Genomic DNA, 27251 nt, shown 5'->3' with positions numbered 1-27251 from the left:
TAAATAAAGGGCTGCAGAGCAAGCGCAGGTGGCAGAGCCTCCATTCACTGGAGTCTCTGGAGTCATCCCAGGACCCCAGACATGAAGCTCATCTTCCCCACCCTGCTGACCCTCCTGGCCCTTGGTGAGTACAGGTTCCTGGGGCCCAGCCCCACTGAGTGGGTGTCCTGGTCCCCGTGCCCTGTGGAGTGTTCCGTCCTCCCCCGTACCCCACCCCCTGTTGGCACCCAGTGCTTGCAGCCCTGGAGGTGACAGCCGGTCTAGCCCACCCACTTGGGGTGAAGCCGGAGCCGGTGCTTCTAAGCTGGTCGGAGCAGCCTCGAGCTGCGCAGAGCTTCCCAAGCACCTTCCCGGACCCTGGACAGTTTTGTCCTTCAAGGAGCTTTTAGGACCTTTGGTACCCGTGGTACTGTTACAAGCGGTTTAAGCGGGAGGCAAATGAGACTCAGAACAGGTGAGTGACTTGCCCAACACATGCAGCAGACCTGGGGCTCAAGATCCTAGCTCCTGCAAGGGCTGTGCTAACTTGGGCAAGACAGGGCCTCTCTGAGCCTGTTTCTTTATTTAAAAGAATGGTCCGAGCGTCTTCCCACGGCGCGGAGAAGGGCAGCAGGGTGCCGCCCGCTCGGGGCAGGTGGAGGTGCGCACACTCCCCCCACACGGGCAAAGGTGCTGGCTCAGACCTCCCGATAAGACCTGTCTCAGAGGGCGGAGAGAAATCGATGTCTGGTTCCAAATGTGCCCAGGCTAGAAGGGATTCTATAGAAGGCACTAAACAATTGTTAATTCAGTACCCAAATATCTGAAGTAATTTCTGGGGTGCTCTGAGGGCACCGGCCAGTGATGGACGTTAGTGACACAGCGTATTCGGGCAGGGCTTCCTCAGTGAAGGGGAAGCTCCCAGGCAGCAGCAGGAAGGGCTGTGATGGGCAGGACCGAGGGACTGAGGCAGCGAGTGTGGGGTCAGAGTTAAAGCCCCCCACCCGGTCCGCTCCAACTCAGTGCAGCCCCCTCCTGGGCTGTCTGCCCGAAGGGGGTAGTAGAGAGCAGCAGTGAGCTTAAGCCCCCAAACCTAGGGAGCACAGCGCCACCCTGCCCCTGCCTTCTGGTCGCCTTCTCCACATTCCTTCCCAGGGGTGCTGGTCATCCGTCTCTTCTCCGAGGCAGGATTGGGCCTGTCCAGGGCCAATTGCTCAGGACCAATTCCTTTCTGCTCCCCGATGTGTGGCCTGCTGGGCCCACAGCACAGGGCTGGGGCCACTTGGGAGAGACAGAGAGGCCATGGGCCAGGGTTCTGGCTCAGAGCTGTGCCCATTTTCACTGGAATCTTTGGTTGTCTTGGCCCCCTGAGCCCTGGAGCCACAGGTCTCCTCCACATGCCCTCCCAGGGTGCCTCAAACACCTTGGGCTGACTGCAGGGGGTGGCTCAGGAGTGGAGGAGGCAGAGGGCTGAGTGTTCTACCCTGAAGCACATCCCAAGGGGAGGAGGGCCCTGCAGGCAAGTGTCTTTGTTTTTTTGTTTGTAACAGCTTTACTGGGGCACATTTTACATCTCATGCAATTCACCTATTTCGGTGATTTTTCAGCAGTTTTACCAAGTGGTGCAACTATCACTGTAAATTTAGGACATATCCACCCCCTAGTATGAGTCCTCATGACCACTCAGCTTAATCCCCCTCCCTCCGCAGCATCAGGCAGCCTCTGATCTGCTTCCTGTTTCTATATGTGAGCCCTTCATGCACCTTTCACATGAGTGGGCTCATGCAATATGTGGTCTCCTGTGTCGAATCCGTTCACCCAGCATAAATGAGGCTCAGTGATATTGCGCCCACCGGTGGCTCTTTCCTTTCTATTGCCAAATACCATTCCATTGTTTGGATGTGCCATTCGCCAGTTGTTGGACATCCAGGTTGTTTCCACATTTTGGCCCTTCTGAATAATGCTGCTGTGAATACTCATGCAGGAGTCTTTCTGGGGACACATGTTTTTATTTCTTTGGGGTATAGATCTAGAAGTGGAATTGGGGGGCCACCCAGTAACTGTGTTTAACATTTTCCCGAAGTGTAGACCATTTCCCATCCTCAGCAGTGGATGAGGGTTCCCATTTCTCCACATCCTTGCCAACACTTATTATCTTCTGTTTTAGTTATAACCATTCAGTGGGTATGAAATGATTCTCTCACTGTGCTTTTAATTTGCATTTTCCTAATGACTAATGATGCTAAGCATCTTTTCATGTGCTTATTAGCCATTCAAGTTTCTTCTTTGGAGAAATGTCTACTCATCTCCTCTGCTTATTTTTTATTGGATTGTCTGTCTTCCTCTTACCGAGTTGTCAAGAGTTCTTTGTAATTATTTTCTCCCAGCCTGTGCACGTGGTTTTATTTTCTTTACTTTCTTTTGAAGCACAAAAGCTTTGAATTTTGATAGGTCCAGTTTGTTAACTTTTTTATCCATAGACTATGCTTTTGGTGTCATAGGTAATTAATCATTGCCTAACACAAGGTTGCAAAGCTTTTCTTTTGGGTTTTAAAGTTCAATTGTTTTATCTCTTACAGTGAATTCTGTGATCCACTTTGAGTTAATTTTTGTGTATGGCGTGAGGTGGGGCTCTAAGTTTATAGTTTTGCATGTGGGTATCTAAGGGTGTGAGCACCATTTGGTAACAGACTATCCTTTCTGCTAATTGCCTTAGCACCTTTGTAAAAAATCAATTGACTGTAAATATAAGAATCTGCCTCTAGACCCTTAAATCTGCCTCATTGATTTATATGTGTATCTTTATGCTAAAACCAAACTGTTTTCATAGCTTTAACTTTATAGTATGTTTTGAAATTAGGAAGTAAAATTCCTCCAACTTTGTTCTTTTTCTAAATTGTTTTTGGCTTTTCTATCTATGTTATATAAATATAAATGATAAATTATATAAGATTATTTGGTCTATTTGTTATAAATTTATTTATTTATTCTATATAAATTTTAGAACCTGCTTATTAATTTCTTTAAAAAAAGAAACCCGCTGATATATTGATAGGAATTGTGTTGATTCTCTATATCAGTTTAGGGAGAATCACCGTCTTAATAATATTGAGTCTTATAAAGCACGAATATAATGTCTCCCCATTTATTTAGACCTTTAATTTCCTTTAGCACACTTTTGCAACTTTCAGTGTACAAGTCTTCAATTTTTTGGTAAATATTTTCCTTAGTGTTATTCTTTTAGATGTTACTATAAATAGATTATATTTTAATTTTATTTTCAGATCATGCAGTGCTTGTAAGCAAAAATATCATTGGTTTTTATATACAGATCTTGTATCCCATAACCTTGTTGCACTTATTAGTTCTAGTAGCATTTCGTAGGCTCCTTAGGATTTTCTACATGGAGGATCATGTTGTCTGCAAATAAAGACCGTTTTACTACTTCTTCTATCTGGATGTGTTTATTTACTTATTTTCTTTCCTTTTCTTGCCTTATTGTTGTGGCTAGGACCTCCAGTACTATGTTGAATAGAAGAAGTGAGAGTGGATGCCTTTGCATTGTTTCTGACCTTAGGGGGAGAACATTCAGTCTTTTACCATTTTAATGTACTGTTCACTGTAGGTTTTTCATAGGTGCCCTTTACCAGGGCCCATGTGAGTGTGTGTGTGTTTTTTTTTTTTTAATTTATAATTTTTTAATTTGAGAGAGAAAGAGAGAAAAAGAGAGAAAGAAACATAAATTTGTTGTTCCACTTATTTATGCATTCATTCATTGGTGATTCCTGTATGTGTCCTAACCAGGGATTAAACTGGAAACCTTGCCGCATGGGGATGACACTCTAACTGAGCTACCCAGCCAGGGTCACATGTGTTTTTTTTTTTAACCCTTACCTGAGGATATTTTTTCCATTACTGTTCAGAGAGAGCAGAAGGGAGAGAGAGAGAAGGAGGGAAAGAGAGAAACATCAATGTGAGAGAGACACATGGACTGGTTGCCTCCTGCATGCACCCCAACAAGGGCAAGGGGTCGAACCTGCTACTGAGGTACATGCCCTTGGCCGGAATTGAACCCGGGACCCCTCAGTCCATGGGACAACGCTGTAACCAACAGAGCTACTGGGCCAGGGCCCCTGTGGTCTTTAAGAGCTGTGAGCAAATCGGGTCCCGCCTTCTCCCTAACTGCAGAGAGTCTAGCAACCGAGGCAGGCTTGGCAGAGAAGCAGTCCTGATGGTGGCACTGACCCATTCGGCACACCACTTACTGCAGCTACTCACAGGGAATCGGGTGTCTTTCCCTTCGTTCCCGTGGCATCCCCTGGGGAGATGCTTGTAGACACAACAATCTAGAGGGACCTGGGTTCGAGGCTGGACTTTGCCACTCAAGCCCCCTCAAGAGCCAGTTTCCCCATGAGGAGCAATAGTCCCTTTCCCGCCTGCCTCCCAAGTTCAAGTGGGACAAGGCAGGTGGAAGAACGCCACAAACTGATGCAAGGGATCATCACCATTTTTCTAATGGTGGGAAGGTGTCAGTCACAGGAAGGAAAAGAAGCCAGGGCTTCGGAATGTCCCTTCTAATCTATGGAGAATCACAGCCCTCTGTCCAGGCCAGTAAGACGCCTCCACCTGAGGAGAGAGGCCCGACTTAGGCACAGGATGGAGGGAAGGCGAGGAGGGGGCGAGACGGAGGGTCTGGAAAACTCCGCCCGAAGGTAAGGCAGCCGCTTCCGTGGGCGGCGGCTGAACCCCGACTCCCTGGCCTTGTCCCAGGGCTGTGCCTGGCTGCCCGGAGGAAGAGCGTTCGGTGGTGCACCATATCACAAGCGGAGGCAGCAAAGTGCTCGAAACTCCAGCAGAACCTGAGAAAACAGCCCGGCCCTCGTGTCTCCTGCGTTAAGAAAACCTCCTACACAGAATGCATCCAGGCCATCGCGGTAAGTCAGCACCGGCTGTCGGGTCAGACCAAGCGGAAGGGAAGGGAAGGGAAAGGGAGAGAAGGGAAGGGCATGGACTAAAATGAACAACTGCTCTGCCCTCCTCCCTCTGCTTTTCTTCCTGGGCGCTTGCCAGCTGGGGGCATTCCTCTCTCATAGGACATAAGGCTGTTTTGAATGTAGAAATTAACATTCTAAAGTGGAGAGGCCATGTGTGGGGAACCTGGGATTTTAGCATAAACTGTCGATAACAACTGTGCAAAAATGACCATGTAACAGTGGCAAATGGCAAGGTGACTCTGAAAGGTAAAACCTCCAGAAGGTCATGACCTCTGAACCCTGAGAGAAATCAGCTCAGCCGGTCATGGTCACCACATCATGCTGGGGGCCCTGCCAGGGCACCAGACGTGGGAAAGACATTTGTCCAAGACATTTTTTCAGAGACAGAAAAGAGAATCATGACTTTTGGATGATTTCAGATTCCTTCTGTTTGTTGGGATATAAGACATATGGAAATAATTTTTACTGATTCACCCAACAAATGTGTTCTTGGTGCCATGGGTAACCTGTGTAAAAGTTTTCAGTAAGATCAAGGTTATCGGAACAGTACTTAAGGGAAAGCATCTAGTTTGAGCACTGTTTTAGGATATTCTTTTATAACTAGAGCCTGTGGACAAACAGCACCAGCATTTCTGCTGGTTTAAAATGCTTGTTCCTGCCCTGGTCAGTTTTGCCCGGTGGTTAGAGCGTCGGCCTGCGGACTGAAGGGCTCCAAGTTGGATTCCAGCCAAGGGCACGCACCCCGGCTGCAGGCTGGACCCCCAGCCCTGGTCAGGCGTGTGCAGTCGGGTGCATCCAGATCTCTCTCTCATCGATGTTTCTCTCTCTCTCCCCCTTCCACTCTCTGAAAAGCAATGGAAAAAATATCCTCAGGTGTGGATTAAAAACAAACAAAACAAACAAACAAATAAATCAAATGCTGTTTCCTGAGCCCTGTTCTGACCTATTCAACCCAAATATGCCTTTTTAACAGAGTCCCATTTGAAGGCAGTTTGACGCACCAAACAGTAAAATAAAGTAGGGGCAGGCTACGCGGTTACCAAGAAAATGTGTTATTGAAAGACTAGAGGAGCGATGCATTAGCAGGACTATAGCAGAAAGAGAAACCTTTCAGCTTTTAAGCAATGAGCTAAATGACGAAGTAAACAGATTTTAATATAAAACATTAATTTGTAGCCCAGTAGAAACATTTAAACAGAGATTTAGAAAGCATGGGAGTGAATGTGCACCAGCTCTGACACGTGATTGCAACCTACATTCTATGAGAATAGGTAAGAGAGGATGATAATTTTAAGATAGCTTAATAACTAAAATTTCTATTCAATAAGAAAGAACTTAAAATAAATAAACACAGAGCAAAAGCAGGAAAGAAAGCTTCTAGAACAAACAACTTTAATTATAGGGTGTCTCAAAAAAGGTATGCACACACTTTGAATAATTATAAAGGCAGCATTTATTAAAATACATTTTATTTTCAACATTGAGCTATCAGCTGTTAAAGTGTGTGTACATTTTTTGGAGACACCCTGTGCAAACCACTGAGGAAGGTGTACTCAGCAGCGTTGGAGAGGGTGGGGCAAATGTAGGTTTATAGTTGTTCGTACGGAAAATACTTCAATAATTAATAATACAAGAATAAACTGTATTTCGTGTACTCACCACTGTAACCCTACGTTTGCCCCACCCTGTGTAGGTGGGTAGGCACATGGAAAAGAGGCAACGTGCCAACCTCAAGAGTTAAAGCGTTTGGGCTGGTGCCCGTTGTCCCAAAAGAGGGACCCTCAGTTTGTGCCACCTGTCACGGGATGTGAGTGGACATGGTCAAACGCTGGCCCCTTTGCATCATTCCAGCCGCAGAGCCTTGTGGCATCCCGCGATCCCCTGGCCTGCGTTAGGCCCTTTCTCTCCTGAAGTCGGTCTGGCGCTTTGCTTTCAGGCGAAGAAGGCGGATGCCGTGACCCTGGACGGCGGGCTGGTGCTGGAGGCAGGCCTGGAGCCCTATAAACTGCGGCCCGTGGCAGCCGAGGTCTACGGAACCGAAACAGGCGAGTCCCCCTGGGGACCAAGCTGGGGTGGCTGGGGCCCTGGCCCTGGGCTCTGGGGCGTCAGAGTGGACGAGTTGACAGGTGTGGTCTCGGATGACACGGCACTTGAAGGAACGGAGTCCCTGGGCGCTTTGGGCCAGAGGCTGACCCCTGGGGGAGGACACCGTGCTCGGGGGATCTGGGCAGTTGTGCACGAGAAGAAACTGCAGCACAGGGGTCCCCTTCCCACCAAGGGCTGCTCTGCTCCCGCGGGGCCAGGCTGAGAGCGTTGGGTTCTCCCTGCCCCCTGCAGACCCCCAGACCCAGTACTACGCCGTGGCCATAGCGAGGAAGGGCAGCGGCCTTCGGCTGAGCCAGCTGCGCGGCGTGAAGTCCTGTCACACCGGCTTGAACAGGTCCGCGGGGTGGAACATCCCCATGGGCACACTCCGTCCCTACCTGAACTGGACAGGGCCACCCGAGCCCCTTCAGCAAGGTGAGACGGCCGGGGCCTGGGGGCTCGGGCAGGGGTCTCCACTCCAGCCCGCACACAGCATCCGGGACCGCGCAGGGGGCTGTGCAGGTGGCTCCAGGGCGGGGCCGAGGCGAGCCCGGGGTGCCCTGTTCCGCTGCCCTGGGGAGCTGGCCCCTGAGCACGGCCCTCGGGCTGCCCACGGGGCGCTCTCGGCTGGCGTGGCCCGGCTCCTCACACTCGTGTCTGTGTCTCTGTGCCCCACAGCCGCGGCCAGCTTCTTCTCCTCGAGCTGTGTTCCCTGCGCGGATGGGAAACTGTACCCCAACCTGTGTCGCCTGTGTGCGGGGACAGGGGAAAACAAATGCGCCTGCTCCTCCCAGGAACCGTACTTTGGCTACTCGGGTGCCTTCAAGTGAGTGAGACTCTTCTCCCCAGTGGCCCGAGTGCCACATGTCCTCAGGCCAGGAGGCCTTTTCTCTGGCCCCAAGCAGAGCTCAGCCCACTTGCAGGGACCAGAGAGGAGGTGCAGGCCTCCTACTGCTGTGCAGACAGAGGAGCTGTGCACAGAGGGGGTGCTGACTGCCCAGCGTGTCCCCTCACGTCCACACCAGCAGTCCCTCCACGGTGGCCCCTCGCTCTCCCAGAGAACGTGGGCCTGACTTTGCCCTGTATTATTGGGGTTCACCTGCTAACTTCTGTCCCCTCCCCAACCATGGATGGGTGAAGGAGTCTTGTCATGAGACAGCCAGTCCCAGGCTCCCACTGGGCAGGATGGGGGGTGTCCGGGCTGATGTTAGTCTGCCCTACGTGCCCTCCCCCCCGGCCCCAGCTGGGAGACGGTGAGTCCTGCCCAGTTGGCTCCTGTGCCCTGTCTGCCCCCAGGCTGAGGCTGAGGCTGCTCCCCCACCCCCATCTGCCTCCCGGGCTCAGGCACTTTTGCAGAGGGAGGCCTCCTCACTCCTCTGCCATTCAGGGCTCCTTTGTCCACTCAGTCCTGGGAGAAAGAACCAACATGGCCAAGGATACGGAGACTTTGTCCTTTGGTGTAGAGGCTTCAAAACTCTCTTTTACATAGAAAAGCAAAGTTTCACCCTCAGCTCTGAAAGCGAAAGGTGCGGGCCTCTGGCCAGTACCTGAGCCCTTTCTCCTCGGAATCTGCTGGGGGTGGCCCGGCCACCTTCCCAGTCAGGGTGTCCCAAAGCCTCGGAGCCCTGCCCTCCTAGGAGCAGACACCCATGGAGACACCCCCTGTTCTGCGCAAGGAAGAAGCTGACCCTCTGTGCCTTCTCGGTTCACAGGTGTCTGAAAGACAGAGCTGGAGACGTGGCTTTTGTCAAGGACAGTACAGTGTTCGGTAAGAGCAGAGAGAAGGGCTATGGGGCTGCCTCCTTTTATCTTTTCATAATTCTGAATATTGAGCTAATTGGATTCCTCAGTTCCTGGCACACTATTATCAAGGTTCCCCACAGGGCACAGTTCTTCTCCTATATAATTCCATAGTTTAAACCATCAGTCTTCTCTAAATCTGTGCCCACTGCTTTTCTCTTCCCCTCGCAGGCTCCGTGCCAAGGAACTTGACATGTGTCCTCCCGGATGTATGTGGTTTTGTACCCGGTCTGGTTGCTGGGTCCTAAGCTCACAGGGGTTTTACTGAGCACTAGAACCCCCATTACTGAGCATTAGAAACCACGCTGCCACCAAGGTTTTCCACCCGGCATTTCCTTCTAGAGATTTCCCTGTGCTATTGTAGAAATGCCTAGTTCAGTGGCTCTAACCGGGGATGCCCCATCCACCAGCTTTTACTCATCTGTCACCCTAGTGATGGACCAGGTCATCCTGGCCTTCCCTCTACCACAGGCGGCCCCATGCCTCGTGTCTTTACTCGTGTCCTCCCGTTGTCTCTGGAGAGTGTCCTGAGGGGCCACACCCTGCAGCACCGTAGCTGGGCACGCACAGGCCGCCACACTCACCCAGGACCTCCGGGCAGGCCGACCACATGCCGTCCATTTTTGCTCTTTCTAGAGATGTGGCTAAGACAGCGCCCCCTGGCGGGTCCCTTGGTTTGTCCCCATCATGTTACCCTTTCCTGGGTGGGGTTGCTATGGAAACAGGTGGGGTCTGGCTCAGCTTCCTGGGCTCACCAGCAAGGGGCAGCCTGTGTGATCTAGTCGGAGCGGCACTGGGGGGCCCCAGGCTCTGTGGGCACGGTCTTTACCTTGTTGAGTGTTCTGGAGAGACCCACTGGCTTTCTTTCGGGACCCGCAGTTTTGTCCACTGTGGAAGATTCCTCCTCCAGCTCAAATTCCACGGGGGGAAGGGGAATTCCAGCTCATGGGTACTACCTGGGGTAGGCTCATCTGGGTCCCCCAATCCCCTCCCCCCCTTTCCCCAGAGAACCTGCCAGACAAGGCTGAGAGAGACCTGTATGAGCTGCTCTGCCTAGACGATACTCGGAGGCCAGTGGATGAGTACAGGGACTGCCACCTGGCCCGGGTCGCGTCGCATGCTGTTGTGGCCCGAAGTGTGGGTGGCGAGGAGGACTTGATCTGGGCGCTTCTCCGCCAGGCACAGGTATCCGCACCCGTAGCCCTCCCGCCTGCTTGGATCTGGTGCTGGGGGTTCCCTCCTCCCCTAACCTCCTGTCCCTCTAGAAGTCTCTCTGTGGCCTCGCTGCCCAGGCGCGTCTGAACTCACTGGACTGCTCGCCCAGGTGTCCTCTGGGCAGCAGGAGCTCCGAAGCCTCTCTAGCGTTACTGACTCGCAGGGTCTCATGCGCTGGAGAGAAGCGACATTCTCAGGACCCTAAGGTGCTTGGACCCAAGCACCGCTCTAAGCAATAAGCCGTAACCGAGCTATGTGAGGAAAGGGCCCGAGCCCCGCTCCTGAGGAAGGCAGCCGAGGCTCCCGCACTCAGGACAATCCCCAAGTTCCAGCCGAGGCTTCTGCACTCAGGATCACCCCCAAGTTCCAGCCGAGGCTCCCTCACTCAGGACCATCCCCAAGTTCCAGCCGAGGCTCCCACACTCAGGCTCATCCCCAAGTTCCAGCCAAGGCTCCCGCACTCAGGACCATCCCCAAGTTCCAGCCGAGGCTCCCGCACTCAGGGCCATCCCCAAGTTCCAGCCGAGGCTCCCGCACTCAGGCTCATCCCCAAGTTCCAGCCGAGGCTCCCGCACTCAGGCTCACCCCCAAGTCCCAGACGCTCTTTTGCAACACTGGTTTTGTGTCCTCCTTGTTTACCACTGACACCATCAATTCGGTTTTTCCTTAATTAGGAGAAGTTTGGAAAAGGGAAGTCAGCAGCGTTCCAGCTCTTCGGCTCCCCTCCGGGGCAGAAGGACCTGATGTTCAAAGATAATGCCCTAGGGTTTTTGAGGATCCCCTTGAAGATAGATGCCGGCCTGTACCTTGGTTCCAGCTACGTCACTGCCATCAAGAGCCTGAAGGAAAGTGAGTGAAGGCCAGCTGGTGTGGGTGGGGAGCCCCTGCTGAGTCCCCTGGCTCCCCCCTTCCCCCCCCCCCCCAGTGCAAGCAGCCGGGCCCTGCCCCCTAGTGGTCACTTTCCCGTGTCCTGCCACTGGAGGTCTTTCCCGTGGTAGGTTTGATACAGGTGCGAGCGTCTTTTGTCCACTAAGAGCATTTTAACGTGTGGGAGTGACTCCAAAGGCATGTGTCAGCCCCACGGGTAACACTGCCGCGTGTCCGTGTACATCAGGCTCCCAGCCCTGACAGAAAAATCAGTTTGCCTCCTATGAGGGGAGAGATATGGACACCAGCCAAGCCAGCCAGGGCGCTCCTGGGGTGAGCCAGAGCCTGGGGGCGCACCGCCCGGTGCCTGGGCTCAGGTCCCGGCTGGGGAGACCACAGTGGGCCGCTCAGCCAAGGTTCTTCCTCCACTGCGAGGCTGGGGGTGGAGTCTGGGTGAACCCAGAGGCGACTTGGCCTTAGGGGAGGCCAGAGCTGGGCTCAGGGCCCCCTAGGCCGCCTCTTGGGGGCTGTCCCTGTCTCTGTGTTCTGGAGCCATCGTCCTGTGGGACTGAGATATTAGTAAAGGCGTTACACTAAGGACTGAAGGGTGGGTTAGAAGCCAGGAGAATGGGACTGAGAGACAAGGGGGTCGGCCCGCGGGAGGAAGGGCTGGGCACAGGGCGAGGGGCAGGTGCGGGACTCTTCCATCTAGAAGCAGGGCGGGTCTGCACGTGCGGGAAGGCCAAGCAGGAAAGGCACGTCGAGTGGAGCCCGGCCCCAGGGAGGTTGGCAGTGCCGGGTGTCCTCGGCAAGGCTCAGTGCCCCAGTTGACAGCTGTGTCCCTCCCGGCAGCGACGGCCGAGGTGGAGGCGCGGCGCACGCGGGTCGTGTGGTGCGCGGTGGGCCCCGCGGAGCTGCGCAAGTGCCAGCAATGGAGCAGCCAGAGCCCCGGGAGAGTGGCCTGTGCCAGTGCCACCACCACCGAGGACTGCATCGCCCTGGTCCTGGTAGGGGGCCACCCTAGGTGGGAGCCTGTGTCACCTGCGGGTGGGGCAGCGGGTTCCATAGAAGACCCCACGTCGGGTGCATCTGCTTAGAAGCGATTGGGCGTGAAGAGGCAGGGTGGGCCCAGCGCACAGTGTGCAAACAGGCGCAGCTTTCTGTTAAAAAAGTGTTTATTGCGAGCTTGCCACACTTCTGATGCTAAGAACAGCTCACAGTTATTGCAGGCAATTTGGAAACTATAGAAAGGTATGATGTAAAATAAATAACAGAAGCCAGTGTGACTCACACAGAGAGGCATCACAGCTGAAGTTTGGGTAACTGCCCGCCCAGGACTCTGGGTGCATGGATGCGTCAAGGCCACAGCCCTGGGTCATCCTGGTCAGGTGGTATTTGAAGTCTCTCTTAATAGCGTATCATGGCCATTTTCCCACGTGAATGCATTCTTTGAAAATACTTTTGAAAAAATGATTTCAGGGTATCTTCCTGTGGATGTGGCTTGGTCCTGACCCTGTTCCTCTTGTCCCCGTATTTTGTTATTACCGATAACCCCGTGACGTGCATCCTTGAATAGAAATCTTATGCATGTTTCCAGTCACTTTTAATATCATTGCAAAAAATTACCACTGGGCCAAAGAGGGAGTTTGGGATCGCAACGAACCCATGTTTCTGTGCTGGAGTGTGGGTGCGTCCATCCTGCTGGGGAGCCAATTTAATGAGAAATTTCTGCTCATGTGTCAACCAACTTCGGCGTAGCCCTTGGCGTGTAGTCAGCTGGTTGCATCTGTCTCCCGAGTGAGTGAGGCCTGTGCAGGAGGGTGTCCCAAGAGTGCCCAGAGTGCACAAAGGGTTTTGTTCAGGGGACAGAGAGTCAGGGCGGCCTGTGCCAGGTCTTTCCAGTGGCAGCATGAAAGGCGTGTGGGGCTGGCTGTGGATTAACAGTGCACGTGGTATTTGCTTTGGGTGCTCAGTTCAGACACTCCCTGCCTCTCCCTGCTTCTTCCCTGGGACAGCTGACACAGAGCCATCCTTGCGGAGAGCTGGAAAGACAGGCGGGACATGGAGTGGCCTCAGTGTGATGCCGGAGAGTTGCTTTGTCTTTTGCAGAAAGGAGAAGCTGACGCCATGAGTTTGGACGGAGGGTCTATCTACATTGCGGGCAAATGTGGTCTGGTGCCTGTCCTGGCAGAGAGCCAAAGTAAGTGGGGGGAGCGCCCTCTCTGGTTGATTCGCCCTGGGCCCTGGGGCGGGGAGACAGAGGAGTCACCCCACTCGGTGGGTCCAGGCGGAGACACTGAGAAGGATGGATACGTCCAAACAGGAGCATCAGGGAAAAGAGTAAACCAAAGGGGCATGTTCCCCACAGAGCCTCTGTGCTGAGCTCGACAAAGCACACAATGGTCTCCTCTTCGTAGTTTAAAAAAACAGTTTAATGTATTTTAACAGCAAACTTACAGGAACAGCACAGAAGGCAGACAACATTAAGAACATGTACTCGCAGGTCCGACGACTCAGAAAGTATAGTGAATGGCTGGAATCTACTGTGTGATAAAAATGCTACCAGCACCAGTTAGTTGCCATCAGTCAGAAATGTACTTGTTTTAAAAAAATCCAAGTGCTGGCATTATCCAGAAAAATTTAGCAGGTTTATTTCTATCGTTATGAAGTTGAACTGTGGAAACTTGTTCCTGAAACATTTTAACTTGCGTTCATGCTTTATGTCCCCACATTTATATTAAAAAAATTCACACACAAATGAAAGTGGAAAAACGGCCAATACCTGATTTCTGTCTCGTATTTTCCACTTGTAGTATTATATACTTAGGTAACTTTTGACCCCATGGGCAAAAAAAATCTAACATTCAGAACTACCAATAACAGGAAGACGAGAAAAATTTTTTTTAAAGAATGAAATGTTTCCCATCATAGTGGATTCTTAAGCACGTTCTCTGCGTATGTGGCGTGCTAGCTGCACGTCTTTGGGTACAACTGCTCCAAGTTTGGCATGGAGAGCACACAGGTTGGTGTCTTCAAAAGGGCCAACCAGATGAGCCCCGCTTGCCCCTGCAAAGCACCAACAGCGGCACCCTGGGAGCGCAGATCTGGTTTGAAGTCCTGAGCAAATTCTCACACCAGACGCTGGAAGGGAAGTTTGCAAATCAGAAGCTCAGGGGACTTCTGATAATGTCCAGTTTCACGCAGAGCTGCGACACCGGGCCTCCAGCGATGCGGTTTCTCCTCCCCTCCAGTAGAGGGCGCACTCTTGCGAGCAGCTTTGGTAGCCAGCTGCTTCCTTGGCGCTTGACCACCAGTGGATTTGCAGGCAGCCGGCTTTTAAACTTTGGTTAAAAAGTTTGGAGACCTCTTTACTTACCCCCCTCCTCCTTCGGCTGGAGCTCAGTGAGCTGGAGGTGGCACTGGCGTTAGAAAGTGACGCTGGCACTGCAGCGGCTGCAAACACAATCGCTTCTCTGCTTAATTTTGAAAAAGATCTTAGGAAAGTATAATACATATACAGAGAAGTGCACATAAGTATAAACTCAATGACATTTCACACCGGTGCCTCCCCAAGCACTGGTGCCCAGATCGAGACACAGCACGTTTCATAGTCCCTTTGGGTCCTCCCGTCATCAGCCCCCTCGCTCCATCCAGCCAGGGCGGTGACTCCTGACGTCCAAGGGCACAGCTCGGTGCCGCCTAGTGTTGAGCTTCATGTCAAAGGAGCTCGCGGCAGGCGCTGTCTCGCGCCCTTGCCGGTGTGATGATTGTGCTCTTCCTCCTGGGAGCGCCGCTTGTGGAGTCTGGGCTCCGACGTGGTCCGCTGTGTGGCTCTCCCGCCGGTATGTGTCCGGCTGGGTCATTTCCAGTGGGCGGCTGCTGGGAGCATCTGTGTCTGTGTCTTCTGGAGAAATTGGATGCAGCTCTGCTGCCTGGAGCCGCTGGGACAATCCCTTCAAATGTGATTCTGCGTCGCTGAGCTGAAAGTCAGTGACTTCTGGGTAAATCGGAGTGTTGAGCGACACTTTGCTTGTTTTGTGTTTCAGAATCTGAAGAAAGCAGCAACCGGGACTGTGTGAACAGACCAGTGGAAGGTGAGTTGGCATCGGCCACTTTCAGGGCCAAGGGTAAGTTCTTGTGGCTGGAGGAAGAAGTGGCGGGAACTTTAAAAAGCTCACAGAAAGAGATGCAGCCCAAGGTCTTTTGAAGATGCAGATAGTTCATAGATAATTATCACCGATGCGTGGATTGACCTTCGCACTTGGCAGGTAAGTTTCAGAGCCCTCACTGCATCCTGGGAGGAGAGGTGTCACGTCTCCACCTCCTGTAGATGAGGAATCGTGGCTCCCACGGTCTCCTGAGCTGCCCCGAGTCCCACTCCCAGGCATAGATGACGCTGCGGCAGCTTCCATCTCTCTGCCAGTGTCGTGCCCTGTGCACCAGCCCCGCCTGCTGGCCAGAGCTGGTGCCTGCTCAGCTGCGGATGAGCTCTGTGCTGCCCACGGCGGGGGGGGGGGGGGGGGGGGGGGGGGGGGGGGGGGGGGGGCTGTTAGGTGCACCCTGGCAGGAGGAGGGCTGCCTCCACAAGGGCCCTCTCCCAGCGCAGGACTCAGCCCAGGGCGGTCACACCCCTGGAGACACACCCCTGCACCCGGACAGCACTTAACCTGGCGGCCATCACCGCTCTGGCCCAATGCGCATTGCAGCCGCTGATTTACGCACCACTGGGGTCCCGCCGGATGCCCAGTGTGTGTTGCTTTAGGAGTTCCCATCGGAGTTGCCGGTTTAGAATCCAGGGACAGTGTGTGGCTGATCAAGGGCAATCCCAGCAATCACTTAAAGAATCAGCTTTTCTGACTACCTCATTTCATAGCCCAAATTAACGCCACCTTAACCCAGGACAGCAGCGTAAGCCTTCTCGGTCTACCTGACCAGCCCCGGCCGTTGCCCATGATGCTTCTTGACCTATCTGGCCTGAGTTGCAGAAGCTGCACCAGGGTCCATATGCCAGGCCCCCTGGAGCTTAAGACGTGCTCTTCTGTCACCCAAGGGTATCGGGCCGTGGCGGTTGTCAAGAAATCAAACACTGGCTTCAACTGGAATTCTCTGCGAGGCAAGAAGTCCTGCCACACGGCTGTGGACAGGACCGCAGGCTGGAACATCCCCATGGGGCTGCTTTTCAACCAGACAGGCTCCTGCAGGTTTGGTAAGGAGTCCGGAGGAAGGGCGGCCACCCTGGGGGTGGGCGTATAAGGCTGAAGCCTCCACAGGAAGCTCAGGGAAGGAGGGGCGGGGGATTCGCAGGCCTGGAGTCTCTATGGGTGTAAGCCAGTCCCCCCCCCCCCCCCCCCCCCGGGGCGGCCTCGAAGTCCCGATGTACTGACTGGTTCTCTGCACAGTTGCCCACACCCCAGCCGCCCCACTCCGAGGTAAAACACACTCAGTCTGTTTCTCTGCAGGGGGCCAAGTTCATCAGCGGAGCCCCCAGCTCGAGGCTGTGACGATGGGACCCTCTGTGTAGCCGTAGGCTCTTCCCCAGCCCCAGTCAGGTTCTCTGCCAGTGCCTGCCGCCTGAAGCCTTTCCCCACTTCTGGTGGGCTCTGGATTGGTGGCAACACGTCACTCCTCGTGACAGTGACAGTGTTCTATCTGCCCTGGGCAACAGAATGAACTGACCCAAGCGGTGGCCCCTGCTAGGTGGAGGCTGCTTACCTTACCTCGGGTAGGAAGAGCTCACTGCCCGCCCACGGCCCTCCCTGCAGGTGAGTTCTTCAGCCAGAGCTGTGCCCCCGGGTCAGACCCGAACTCCAATCTCTGCGCCCTGTGTGTTGGCAACGACGCGGGCAAGAACAAGTGTGTCCCCAACAGCAATGAGCGATACTATGGCTACACTGGGGCTTTCAGGTGAGTGCCGTGCTCCAGCTCCAGCAGGAGAGGGCCTCGTGCCACACCCTCCAACATCTTGGCCAGACGAGGCCACAGCAGAGCCGAGGGTTACCTTGGGGGTCTGCTAATGGGCTCCTCCCACCACACTCAGCACCCCAGAAAGTGGAGCTGGCCCGGGGCTGCCTGACCTCAGCTCTGCTGGGCTTCTCCCTGCGGGCCCCAGCCAGTGGGCCTCACTGTCCCCACCCTCAAAATCAAATGTGCTATCTTCAGCCCTATCTACGATTCAGTTTTATGGGGAAGCATTTTTTTTCATAGCCCCCACCCTCGCCCCCACTCTAGGTCATTGTGTTTTACATTTGACTTTTCTCTTTAATTTTGGCAAAGAGAAAAAGCAGTATTGCAGTGTTCTCCACTAGCAAAGTGAAAAATAACCAAAAAAAAAAAAAGGGTTTCAGAGTTACAAGCGCTTGGTTATTTGCAGCGATTAGCCACAAGCCACATTCTATAGCCCCATGCTTCAGGGTTTGTCTCTCGGGGGCACTCGGCTCCGTCAGGGTCTGAGGGGCGCAGCGAGTCCTCCCCATTTTTCTCCGTCTCACCACCAGGTGGCGGCATGCACCGAGGCCTCCTTAAAAATTTAGTAGCCGCCTCTCTGATCCAAAAGTAGCTTTTACTATGCTCTGAGTGACTCATAAAAATATTTCGTGAATGTACATACATACCTTTAAGGGAGTAAGGATTTGCAAATGGAAAAGTTGTGATGTGATTTCACTCAGAAATATTGAATAGAAACATATCTGATTAAAAACCCAAAGGAATCATACAAGGTTCCCCCCCCCCCCAAACCGATAGCAAGATATTATTTCCCTGGAAACACTTCACCTTAGTCTTTCTGTTTATACTAGGAGAAAATGCTTTGTCTATTGTTCATATTGAAAGCTGGAACCAGAAGTCCTGCTTACCTCTATATTTCTCACATCCTTGTGTTGCTGGTTCTTGATTTTTAACTGTCAGCTGTTTTCTGGTGACTTTCTATTATGGTAAAAGAAGATCTATCCTCTCATTTTGCTCCCGGGCCTCTTCTACCCACAACCACAAACTTCACTCCCTTTTAGCCCCCAGCAAGATTATGTCACTTTCGGTGCCTACATTATTATGAATATGTACATGTTATTCTCATATTAAATGTGTGTTCCAACAAGATACTTCCCTTATTTATACAAAGTGTTTGCATGCTCTGTGCAAACTTAACAGATGTCTTATTTTTCATTTATTTTTCTGTGCTTTTAAAAAATGATCACCAATTCATCTCAAAACCCTCTGCCAATCGTGTCACTCTCCTAACAAGACGTACACACAGGGTACTGTCTCAGGTTCATCGCTTCCCCGGGAATGTCACCCCTGAAGGCCTCCTGCCCAGTCTGGAGTGGTTCCCTCTAGGGCCCCTGCACATCTGCGGTCCTGGGATTCCCCTTGACCACCATTCCGGGATTTTCCTTGGTTCTATATATCATGTTAAATCTCCTGTTTTCTGGATCCCGTATTGTTAGATTTCTTAGTTTTGTTGGGAATGAAAAGAATCTTGTTGAGAAAGGGCGAATAGGAGTTGCTATTTTTTGAGTATTTACATGCCTGAAAAGATCTTTATGTTACTGAAATGATTTATAGTTTTGCTGAAGAACTAAGTGTAGGTTGGAACACATTTTCCCTAGGAATTTTGACAGGATTTCCAGACCTGGGAAATGATAGCATTAGGCTGTTTTGACCAACTCTCCCACTGGAAATAAGCAAAAATGCTGGACTAAGTACACACACACACACATGCACACATACACATTCTTAAAAGCACCGAGTAACTGACAAAGTAATAAAGAATTATTAAGTGAATTCCTATTCAGGGAGGATTGGAATTCGGAGAGCTAAGTGAAGGCACTTTGCCCTGAAGACACTTACATTTTCTGACAAACTCAAGCCCAGAGGAACTTTCATGCTTACCTACTCCTAGGGCACTTCAAGCTGCCTGGATGTTGAGGAAAACAGGAAGGAAAATACACATCGTTCCTGAGAAATTGAAACCATGAGCTAGCTCTTGCATGGATTCGTAGCTCAAACTTGTGTCTCCTAGGATGGTCCAGAAATTTTCAATTCATAAATTTTCAAAAAAGTGGTCCCAGAATAAGTAGTTCCTCTAGGAACCTGTCTGAAAGACAGCGTCTTCAGGTTAGGCCTCAAAGACTGCTCAGAAATACGTTCTCAATAGTAATGATCAATATACAGTAAAAAGTAATTATAATAATATCAACCAGTCACACAGGTGAAAAAGTCACCAGAAGCAAAATCCAAGCAGTAAAAGCAAGATAGTATTTTTAAAATGAATAAATAGAATTTCTACAAGGGAAAAAAGATATACAGCAATTGAAATTAGCTATGTAGTTGATCCACTTAACAGATTAGATATAGCTAAAAAGAGAATCTGTGAAGCAGAAGATATGTGAAATAACTATCCAGAATGTAACTTAGAAAGTTGCCTGGATGCAGCAAATTTAAAGCATTAATCCATTGTCTTCTGATTTCTAGACTTTCTGTTGAGAAATTTTTCTTCATGAAAACGTTATTTCTGAGTTTTCAACAATTTATTTTTTACTTTCTCATTCTGAGATAACTTTTAGAAGGCTTATGAGGTGTCTTAGACTAACAGATCTACACAAATAATATTTTGTGTAGGGTAAATAAATCAGACATATATGATATTTCTCTCTGAATTTACAGTGATTTAATAATGAATGAAAAAACTCTTTAGGAAAAATTAGTCTTGGGTCTCATCAAATGCAAAGTGCTTTGAAAACTAGTTTCTTGAAAACTTTTTAAGTTTAAAAAATAAAAAATAACATTAAAAAGTGATTTTTAAAATTTCTAGTGTTCTAAAACTTCACAATGATATTTCCTTATGTGAGTTTTCTTTTTAATTCACTGGATCAGACACCTGGTAGGCCCTTTGGTCTGGAAACTCAAGTTGTTCAGTTCTGGGAAATTTTACTTCCTTATTTCTTTGATAATTTCCATACTTCTTTTTCTGATTTCTTTTTAAACTTTAATTCTTAAATTATAAACTCTCCTGGATTATCATATAATTTTCTATCTATTTATTTTTTATTATTTGCTCTTCTTTACCTTTTAGTGTCTGAGATATTTGCTCAGTTTAATATTCTAATCATTATATCATTTTAAAGAATTATTATTATTACTGTTCTTTCTAAAAACTTGTTTTGTAGCCTGACTGTTCCTTTTTAGATCTTCCTGTTCTTGTTTCATGAATGCTGCACCCCCTTCTATCTCTTTAATGATATTAATTGTAGCTTAAATTAAAAAGTTTTATTCTCTCTCCTATATTGTCTCTGTATCCTCTGAGTGTAATTGCTTTGGTTCCCATATCTTCTGATATTTCTCCAAATATCCTGTGCTCTCTGGCTGTTTGTCCATATTTAAGAGAAAAACACCAGAGTTGACTGTTAGTTCTGCATCAGTTGCCCCATCTTGGCGAGTACAGACCTCACTGTGGGGCAGTTGGTTTGTGTCATTTCACTGGTGGGGCATCTAAACATCAGAACCTATAGATGTTTTCTTTGAGTTGATCAAGATTCTCCTGCCTACTTCTTGGGAGCCTGAGAGAGGTAAGCGGCTATGGTTTAACCTTCCAAGACACAGATTTTCACTGTATTCCTTGATTTCGGTGTTGGGCCTCTGCCCTCAGCTGTGTTTGGGCCTCTAGTCCATAGTGTTGTTCAGGTTCAGTCTCCTTACGAACAAACCTTCAGTCTTCTGCCAGGGTGAGGGGGAGCTGGGTGGGATAGGGGGGCCCCTAAACTGCATCCATGTAGGCTCCATCCACTGCGCCTGTTGTCTGTCACTTTCAATGGTATTTCTAGTTGTTGAGCTGTTCTGGAGTCCACACATCAGCTTTTTTCCAGGCTTCCCCCATGTCCCACTTATGTCACAGCTTTTTATTGGTCTGCTGGGTCAATGGCAGCTCAGCCATTTGCTCTCTAACTTCCAAATATTGTCATTATCTTTTCTCTCTCTCTCCTTGTGCTCCTCTCTCTCATGGGCTTATTGTTTAAAAAAAATCTCACAAATATCATTTTATTAGGATTTTAGAAGGAGGGAAGCTACACGTATGTGTTCAATCTTCTATTTTAAATCCCGGAAATGTTTGTCTTTATCTTTTCAATGTTTACTTCAGCGTTGCAGATTTGGGAATGTATGTTGCAAATATTTATGAGAACTTGGATCGTTTCCTCTTCTCTGGCAATGTGTTTGTTTCCTGGAACATTTTAGGTGCTTGGCTGAGAACGCCGGAGATGTCGCCTTTGTGAAAGATGCCACCGTCCTGGAGAACACGAATGGTAAGCGAAGGTGTTTCCCCTGCCCCTTCAGAGCAAAGTCTCTGGCATCGCAACACCTCCTAGTGTTCATATTTGCAGCTGGGAAGGTGTACAGGTCTCCAGACTTTTAATTTTGAAATATTAAACTTGGTAACATGGTAATGTCTATAGGTATTACATTGATTTTGAAACGCCCCCCTTCCCCCCCAGCAATATTCAGTAGCAGATGTCTCCTGGCTTTGTCTAGACAACCACAGAAGCATACCATCTGCCTTTCCCGGCTGATGGGAGACTGTGGATGATACTATAAAAAAAGTCAAACATATGTAAATAAAATTTCCCTTTAAAAAGGAAGTAGGCATCTTCACTGAGCCCCCTGTGAGTTCCTGTCTGGAAACTCCTTGGGAGTAAAGGGGGAGAGTCACAGGCGGACCCAGATGGTGGAAGATAAACTAGCAGCCAGTGTTGAATGATCCCTCTCTCTTCTGCACTCCAGATGAAAATCACAATGACCAAATTCAAGACTCCAAGCTGCACCCCTCTCCTCATCCACTCAGCCTCCCCACCCCCCTCAGCAGGCGCCTTGCTATTTTGTCCCCCGAGAAATAACTGCCCCAGCTTTCCACCTCCCTCCTTCAAAGATATCAACAGTCACAGCCGCTCCTTCCTCATGTCTCTTGGGAGAGGGGTCGAGGCCAGACATGTAAATTTGGAATGACCCGATATCAAATGAACAACGCCAAGAGACTGGGCAAAGTGCTCCCTGGAGGGGAGATGGCAGGAGAGAAGCAGAGGCCTGAGCGATCCACCTGCATTTGCATGCACACAGACATGCATGTAATTAATTCTATTTAGAATTTATGAGCCATTCATCTGTGCATTTGCATGCACGCAGACATGCATATAAGTAATTCTGTTCAGAATTTATGAGCCGTTCATCTGTGTATTTGCATGCACGCAGACATGCATGCAATTCCATTTGGAATTCATGAACCATCCATCGAAGGGCTCTCCAGGGAGCAGATGTCAAATTTAATTTTAAACTTCCATAGGATTTTACAACTGTTTTTTATTGGAACTGACTAAATATACTTGAGAAACCCATAGAAGTTCCTTCTTTTCTCTGGTTATGCTAAGAGCACTTGAATATGAAAGGAAAGGGGAAACAATTTCTCCTCGAACATAAACCACAGGAAAATATGTCACAGATGGGCAGTTTTCTTCTTAAAAGCTAACAAATTTAACAGCTTTATCGATATGCAATTCGTATACTATAAACCCACCCGTTCAGAGTGTACAATTCAGTGGCCTCCAGCACGGCCGCTTCCCCGCGCCCCAGAGCTGGCTGCCATCCACCCCTTGCTTAGCCCATTCTGGACACTGCACATAAATGGAGCCCTACAATGCGTGGCCTTCTGTGGGTGGCTTCTCTCGCGGAGCATCACGTTTGCAAGGCACACCTGCATCGTAGCATGTGTCGGTGCCCCACTCGGTTTCATGGCTAAATTCTATTTTATTGTATGGATACGGCGCTCACGCCTGAGGAGCCTCACAGCGCTTTCTTCTCTCCTTTGCAACCCCAGTGCGCGCGTTTCAAGAGGCCAGTGGCTGGTGACACCCACCCGGAAGGACCCTGCCACTGATGCCACCTTCTCTCCCCAGGAAAAGGCACTGAAGAGTGGGCTAAGGCCTTGAAGCTGGAGGACTTCGAGCTGTTGTGCCTTGATGGCACCCGGAAGCCTGTGACTGAGGCTAAGAGCTGCCACCTGGCCCAGGCCCCGAATCACGCTGTGGTGTCGCGGCCGGATAAGGCAGAACACCTGGAGCAGGTGCTGCTCGACCAGCAGGTACGGACCAGTAGGGCTCCTGCCCTATTTTTCTTTCTCTTTTTAAAATATGTTTTTATTGATTTCAGAGACAGGAAGGGAGGAGGGGAGAGAGAGAAACATCAACGATGAGAGAGAGTCGTCTACCAGCGCCTCCTGCACTCCACCTACTGGGGATCGAGCCCACACCCCGGGCATGTGCCCTGACTGGGAATTGAACCACGATCTCCCGGTTTATAGGTCGGCACTCAACCACTGAGCCGCACTGGCTGGGCCTCCTGCCCTGTCTTAACTGCGTGGGCTTGCGTCGGGCGGGGCAATCACAGAGCTAGGTCAGCCATTCCATGCCACGCCTTTCTTTCCAGTCCCTCTGCTTGAAGCCGGTGGTGACCGTATTTGCATTGGCTGTGGGGCTGCCTAGAGTCTCACTGAGGACAACAGAGGCTTCTGTCCTGGGATTTCTGGGACTAACCTAACTTCTGCCCTGAGTCCCCTGTCCCTGGACTTGTGCTCACCGCCTGGCTCAGTGCCTGCTTTTGTCCAGGCAAATGAGGGCGGCGACCGAGCCTTCCTTCCACAGCCGGGGCCGCGGCGGCTTGCTCTGAGCTCCGAGTCTGGCCGGCTGAGCGATGCTCCAGACCAGGCCCCGCGTTCGTCGCCCAGAACGGCAAACCCAGACCTGGAGCTGTGAGGCTGGCTCTGAGAAGTGGCGGGAAGGAAACCCCGCCGCTTCCTAAAGTCTGCGATTCTCTAGGAGGACTTCTAGTTTTGTGCTAAAACAGTGTGTCTCCGGGTGCCGTAAATATAGGGGCCTGGAAGGGCACCGACAGGCACTGGTGCGGGGGGGAGGTCTGCTGTCACTGAGGCGTTCGGTGTCACAGCTCAGCCCTGCTGGAGCTCTGGGCGTGGAGGAGGGACTGTGGCCAAGGGAGGCTAAGTGACCTGCCCAAGGAAGTGACCTGGTGGGTGGCACCTGATGTCCTGTGCAGACTGGCCCTGTGACGAGCTAGCCAGTTAGAATGCTGCTGGTGATCAACGCTTGGGGCAGATCCCCAAACCCTCAGTTGTCACTTAGTCACCCCTAGCAAGTTCTAGGGAAAGAGGCCACAGATTAGGAAGGAAGGAGAGATGGCGGGAGGTGAGATCAGCGTGGTTGAGGGCCTGGGCGCTGCCCAGGCTGGGTGTGCCACCTGGGGCATGAGCAGCAGCAGGACATGGGGCAGGGGACCCTTGTCCGAGACGGTGGATCAAGACCAGCGCTCTGCTCCCTGTGGCCCCTGTCTGTCCCAGGGCGATCCTGGAGGGAAGACATGCTCCCAGCCTCCCTAATCCGTACTCTCGCCTGCTTTCCTCGGCGCCTCACGTGCTCTCTGCCCTCTGACACAGGCTAAGTTTGGAAAAAACGGACGCGACTGCCCCAGAACATTTTGCCTGTTCCAGTCGGAAACCAAAAACCTTCTGTTCAATGACAACACCGAGTGTCTGGCCAAACTCCAGGGCAAAACCACATATGAGAAATACTTGGGAGCAGAGTATGTCGCGGCTGTCGCTAACCTGAGACAGTGCTCCACCTCCCGTAAGTGGACCTTCAGGAGCACCTCTGAGAAGCCACTGTGGGTGAAGGGCAAGGTTGGCAGGCCAGGCGGTCAGGGCTCTAGGAAGGAAGATGGGTAGAAAAACATTAAGGCAATGCCCTATCTCCATGCCTCAGGAAACTGCAGTATCATTGATGAGGGGAAAGACTTAGAGAAGAAATAGAGGAGTAGATAACATGCTACATCTTATAATTCTGAGAGTGGCTGCCGGAGGTTTTAGAAACTTACTATTTTATTCAGTAAAATGAAATGTGTGTGTATATGTGTATATATATACACACACATATATACACACATGCATATACATACATATATACACATGTAGATGCATCAGACATATGTATTGAAAAATGTCAAATTCTGGTTTCTAGATAATTACCATAAATACCTACTAAAGGATTGAATTAAAAATTTCAATCCTTACAATTTTCTGGCTAAAATTGTACTGACACTAATTCAATCCTTTAGAAACATTTAGAAGACATCGCAGAGCATTGCAAGGCTCTGGGCGATGATTCTGAGATTCTTCCTACACCCCCCACATCATCCAGAGTTGGAGGCGCTGGATGGGGTGGGGAGTGTGGTCCAGGGATGAGAGTAAGGCCAAGCATCTCTATATCAGTGGCTCTCAACTCTGGTGATTTTGCCCTCGAGGGAACCCTTGACAATGCCTGGAGATATTTTTTATTCTCATAACTTAGGGGGAGCTGCTGGCATCTGTGGGTAGAAGCCAGGGATGCTACTGAAGAAAGCACGAACAGCTCTCACTACAAAGAATTCCCCAGCCGCAAATGGGGGGCCAAGGTGGAGAAGCCCTGCTCTCCATCAGCCGAGGTCTCAGGGGATTGTGCTGCAGGTGGCTCTAGGACAACACTTGGAGAAACCCAGATGTAGGGTGATTCTTGCAAGCAGCCAGCTCACATCTCATAGACTACGTGCTCCTTGAGGGCAGAGCTTGTCTGTCTAAGCTGAACCCTGGGCACTTGGCACAGTGACTCATTCATAAATGAATGGGTGAGTGAGCAGGTGAACACTACTGCAAGCAGATCTGCATACAGAGGGCATGTTAATTGCTCACATTCCTGAAGTTAGGGGACCATCAATGTCAGTTAGAGAGAAGCTGGGTGGAGAGATGTGTCACTTAGGCCAGAGCAGGGAATCCCCCAGGTTGGTGAGGGCCACGCCTGTAGGGTGCTTCCTTGGGCCGTGGGGAAATGAGTAGAGCAAGCATGACCTACGGTGGTGGGAAAGGGCAGAAGAAAGTCTTTGTTTTAGTATCTTCCTTGATTGACTTATTGATTGAAAAAGAAGTTAGTTCCTGAATCTCCTGCTTTGTTGTATTCACAGCACTTCTGGAAGCCTGTGCCTTCCTGAGGCGGTAAAACCCAAGAAGATGGCCCAGGCCCCCCAGGGTGCCTTAGCCCTCACTGCCCTGGCCCATCCCCAGGCCTGCTGGGACCTTCCTCTCCCTTCTTGAGGGACAATTTGCTAGTCACACCTGTTTTCACAACTCCCTGCTGTCATTTTAGCAAGAAATAAAGTCAGAAATGCTTTTGATTTTCACTTTTTATTAAGCATCATTCATCTTTTCTAGAATTTGGTGCTGAAATCTGTGTCTGACCAAATACCTGCACGGTTGGGCCTTTCCTTCCAAGTTTTTCAGTTCCAAGTCTTCCTCTTTTCTGCAGTTTGGGTGTGATGCCAGGTGGTCTGGAATCTAAGGACAGGCCAGAAATTATTCTCCCAAGGGCGTGTGGTTGGACATTGACATAGTTGTCTCAGTGTGTGTGTATGTGTGCACATGTGTGTGAGTGTGTATGTGCATGTGAGAGTGTGTGCATGAGTGGAGAGATTTCATGTGTGTGTGTTTCTAGGGCAGGGGAGGGAATAAGAATAGGAATTCAGGGATCAGTGAAAGAAACTGGCTATCAAGAAGACTATTTGGTATTTTAAATAAATAGCGGCAGGTATAGTAAATGTGCAAATATAGGCATCATAGGAAAATGTGAAATGCTTCTTACTCTTGGCCTGATTGACCCTCCTCCTCTGGTTAACCTCTAGTCACTAGTTCCCCCACCCCCTTTTCTCAGCCAACCTCTTCGAATGTGGTCTAAGCAGCTACCTTCACTTTCTACAGCAGGTGGGTTGGGATGGATGGGTCACTCTTGCATTCTGTCTTTGAAACTGGACAACAAATGGGTCACTACTTGAGCCAATTAAGCACAGACAGGGTTGAATTGTATATGAGAGTTTATTCCAATATTGCCGGCAATATGGGAGAGCAGGGGGTCATTCACGAGAATCTGCTCTCTCGCCATCCCCCTCCCTCTCATAAACTGACTGCTTATATGGGGTAGAAGGGCAAAGGTTACATGGGAAAGTAGGAATTACAGGCATGGGGAAGTAGGCAAGATATAATGCTAACAGGTTACAGACAATGTGGGTGGGTGGCGGTTTGCAAAGGGCAGGCGCCTCTGGGATTCCATTCTTTCAAGAACAAGGCTATTAATCTTCCCTGATGATGAAAGAAGTATGGGCCGCATTCCAAGGTTAACACCCATGTCAGGATGTAACATACCATCCCGGTTATGTTACAGGGGACCCGCCTCCCTCCCTGAA

General features: G+C 50.5%; 1 protein-coding gene and 1 pseudogene across 2 annotated transcripts; one reads left to right on the top strand and one right to left on the bottom strand.

The window, feature by feature from the left end:
- Positions 1-29: 29 nt before the first annotated feature.
- LTF (lactotransferrin) lies at positions 30-26194 on the top strand. Its single transcript, XM_081160387.1, has 17 exons — positions 30-124; positions 4750-4913; positions 6910-7018; positions 7311-7493; positions 7737-7884; positions 8771-8826; positions 9865-10043; positions 10748-10922; positions 11793-11947; positions 13050-13140; positions 14987-15034; positions 15991-16146; positions 16703-16844; positions 21165-21232; positions 22874-23058; positions 24424-24613; positions 25980-26194. The coding sequence occupies exons 1-17, from the start codon at positions 82-84 to the stop codon at positions 26012-26014; spliced, it is 2127 nt and encodes a 708-aa protein (XP_081016513.1). The 5' UTR covers positions 30-81; the 3' UTR covers positions 26015-26194.
- Positions 13879-14803, bottom strand: LOC308568139 (histone H3.3A pseudogene; annotated as a pseudogene). The gene is made up of 2 exons: positions 14615-14803; positions 13879-14273 (listed from the first exon to the last, which is right to left on the bottom strand). The product of its transcript is annotated as a histone H3.3A pseudogene (transcript).
- Positions 26195-27251: the final 1057 nt, after the last annotated feature.

This window comes from Miniopterus schreibersii, assembly GCF_964146895.1.
Source record: "Miniopterus schreibersii genome assembly, chromosome: 15".
In the NCBI taxonomy this organism is placed as follows: domain Eukaryota; kingdom Metazoa; phylum Chordata; class Mammalia; order Chiroptera; family Miniopteridae; genus Miniopterus; species Miniopterus schreibersii.
Note: the sequence above shows the minus strand (reverse complement) of the source record. Positions and strands in the feature narration are given on the sequence as shown.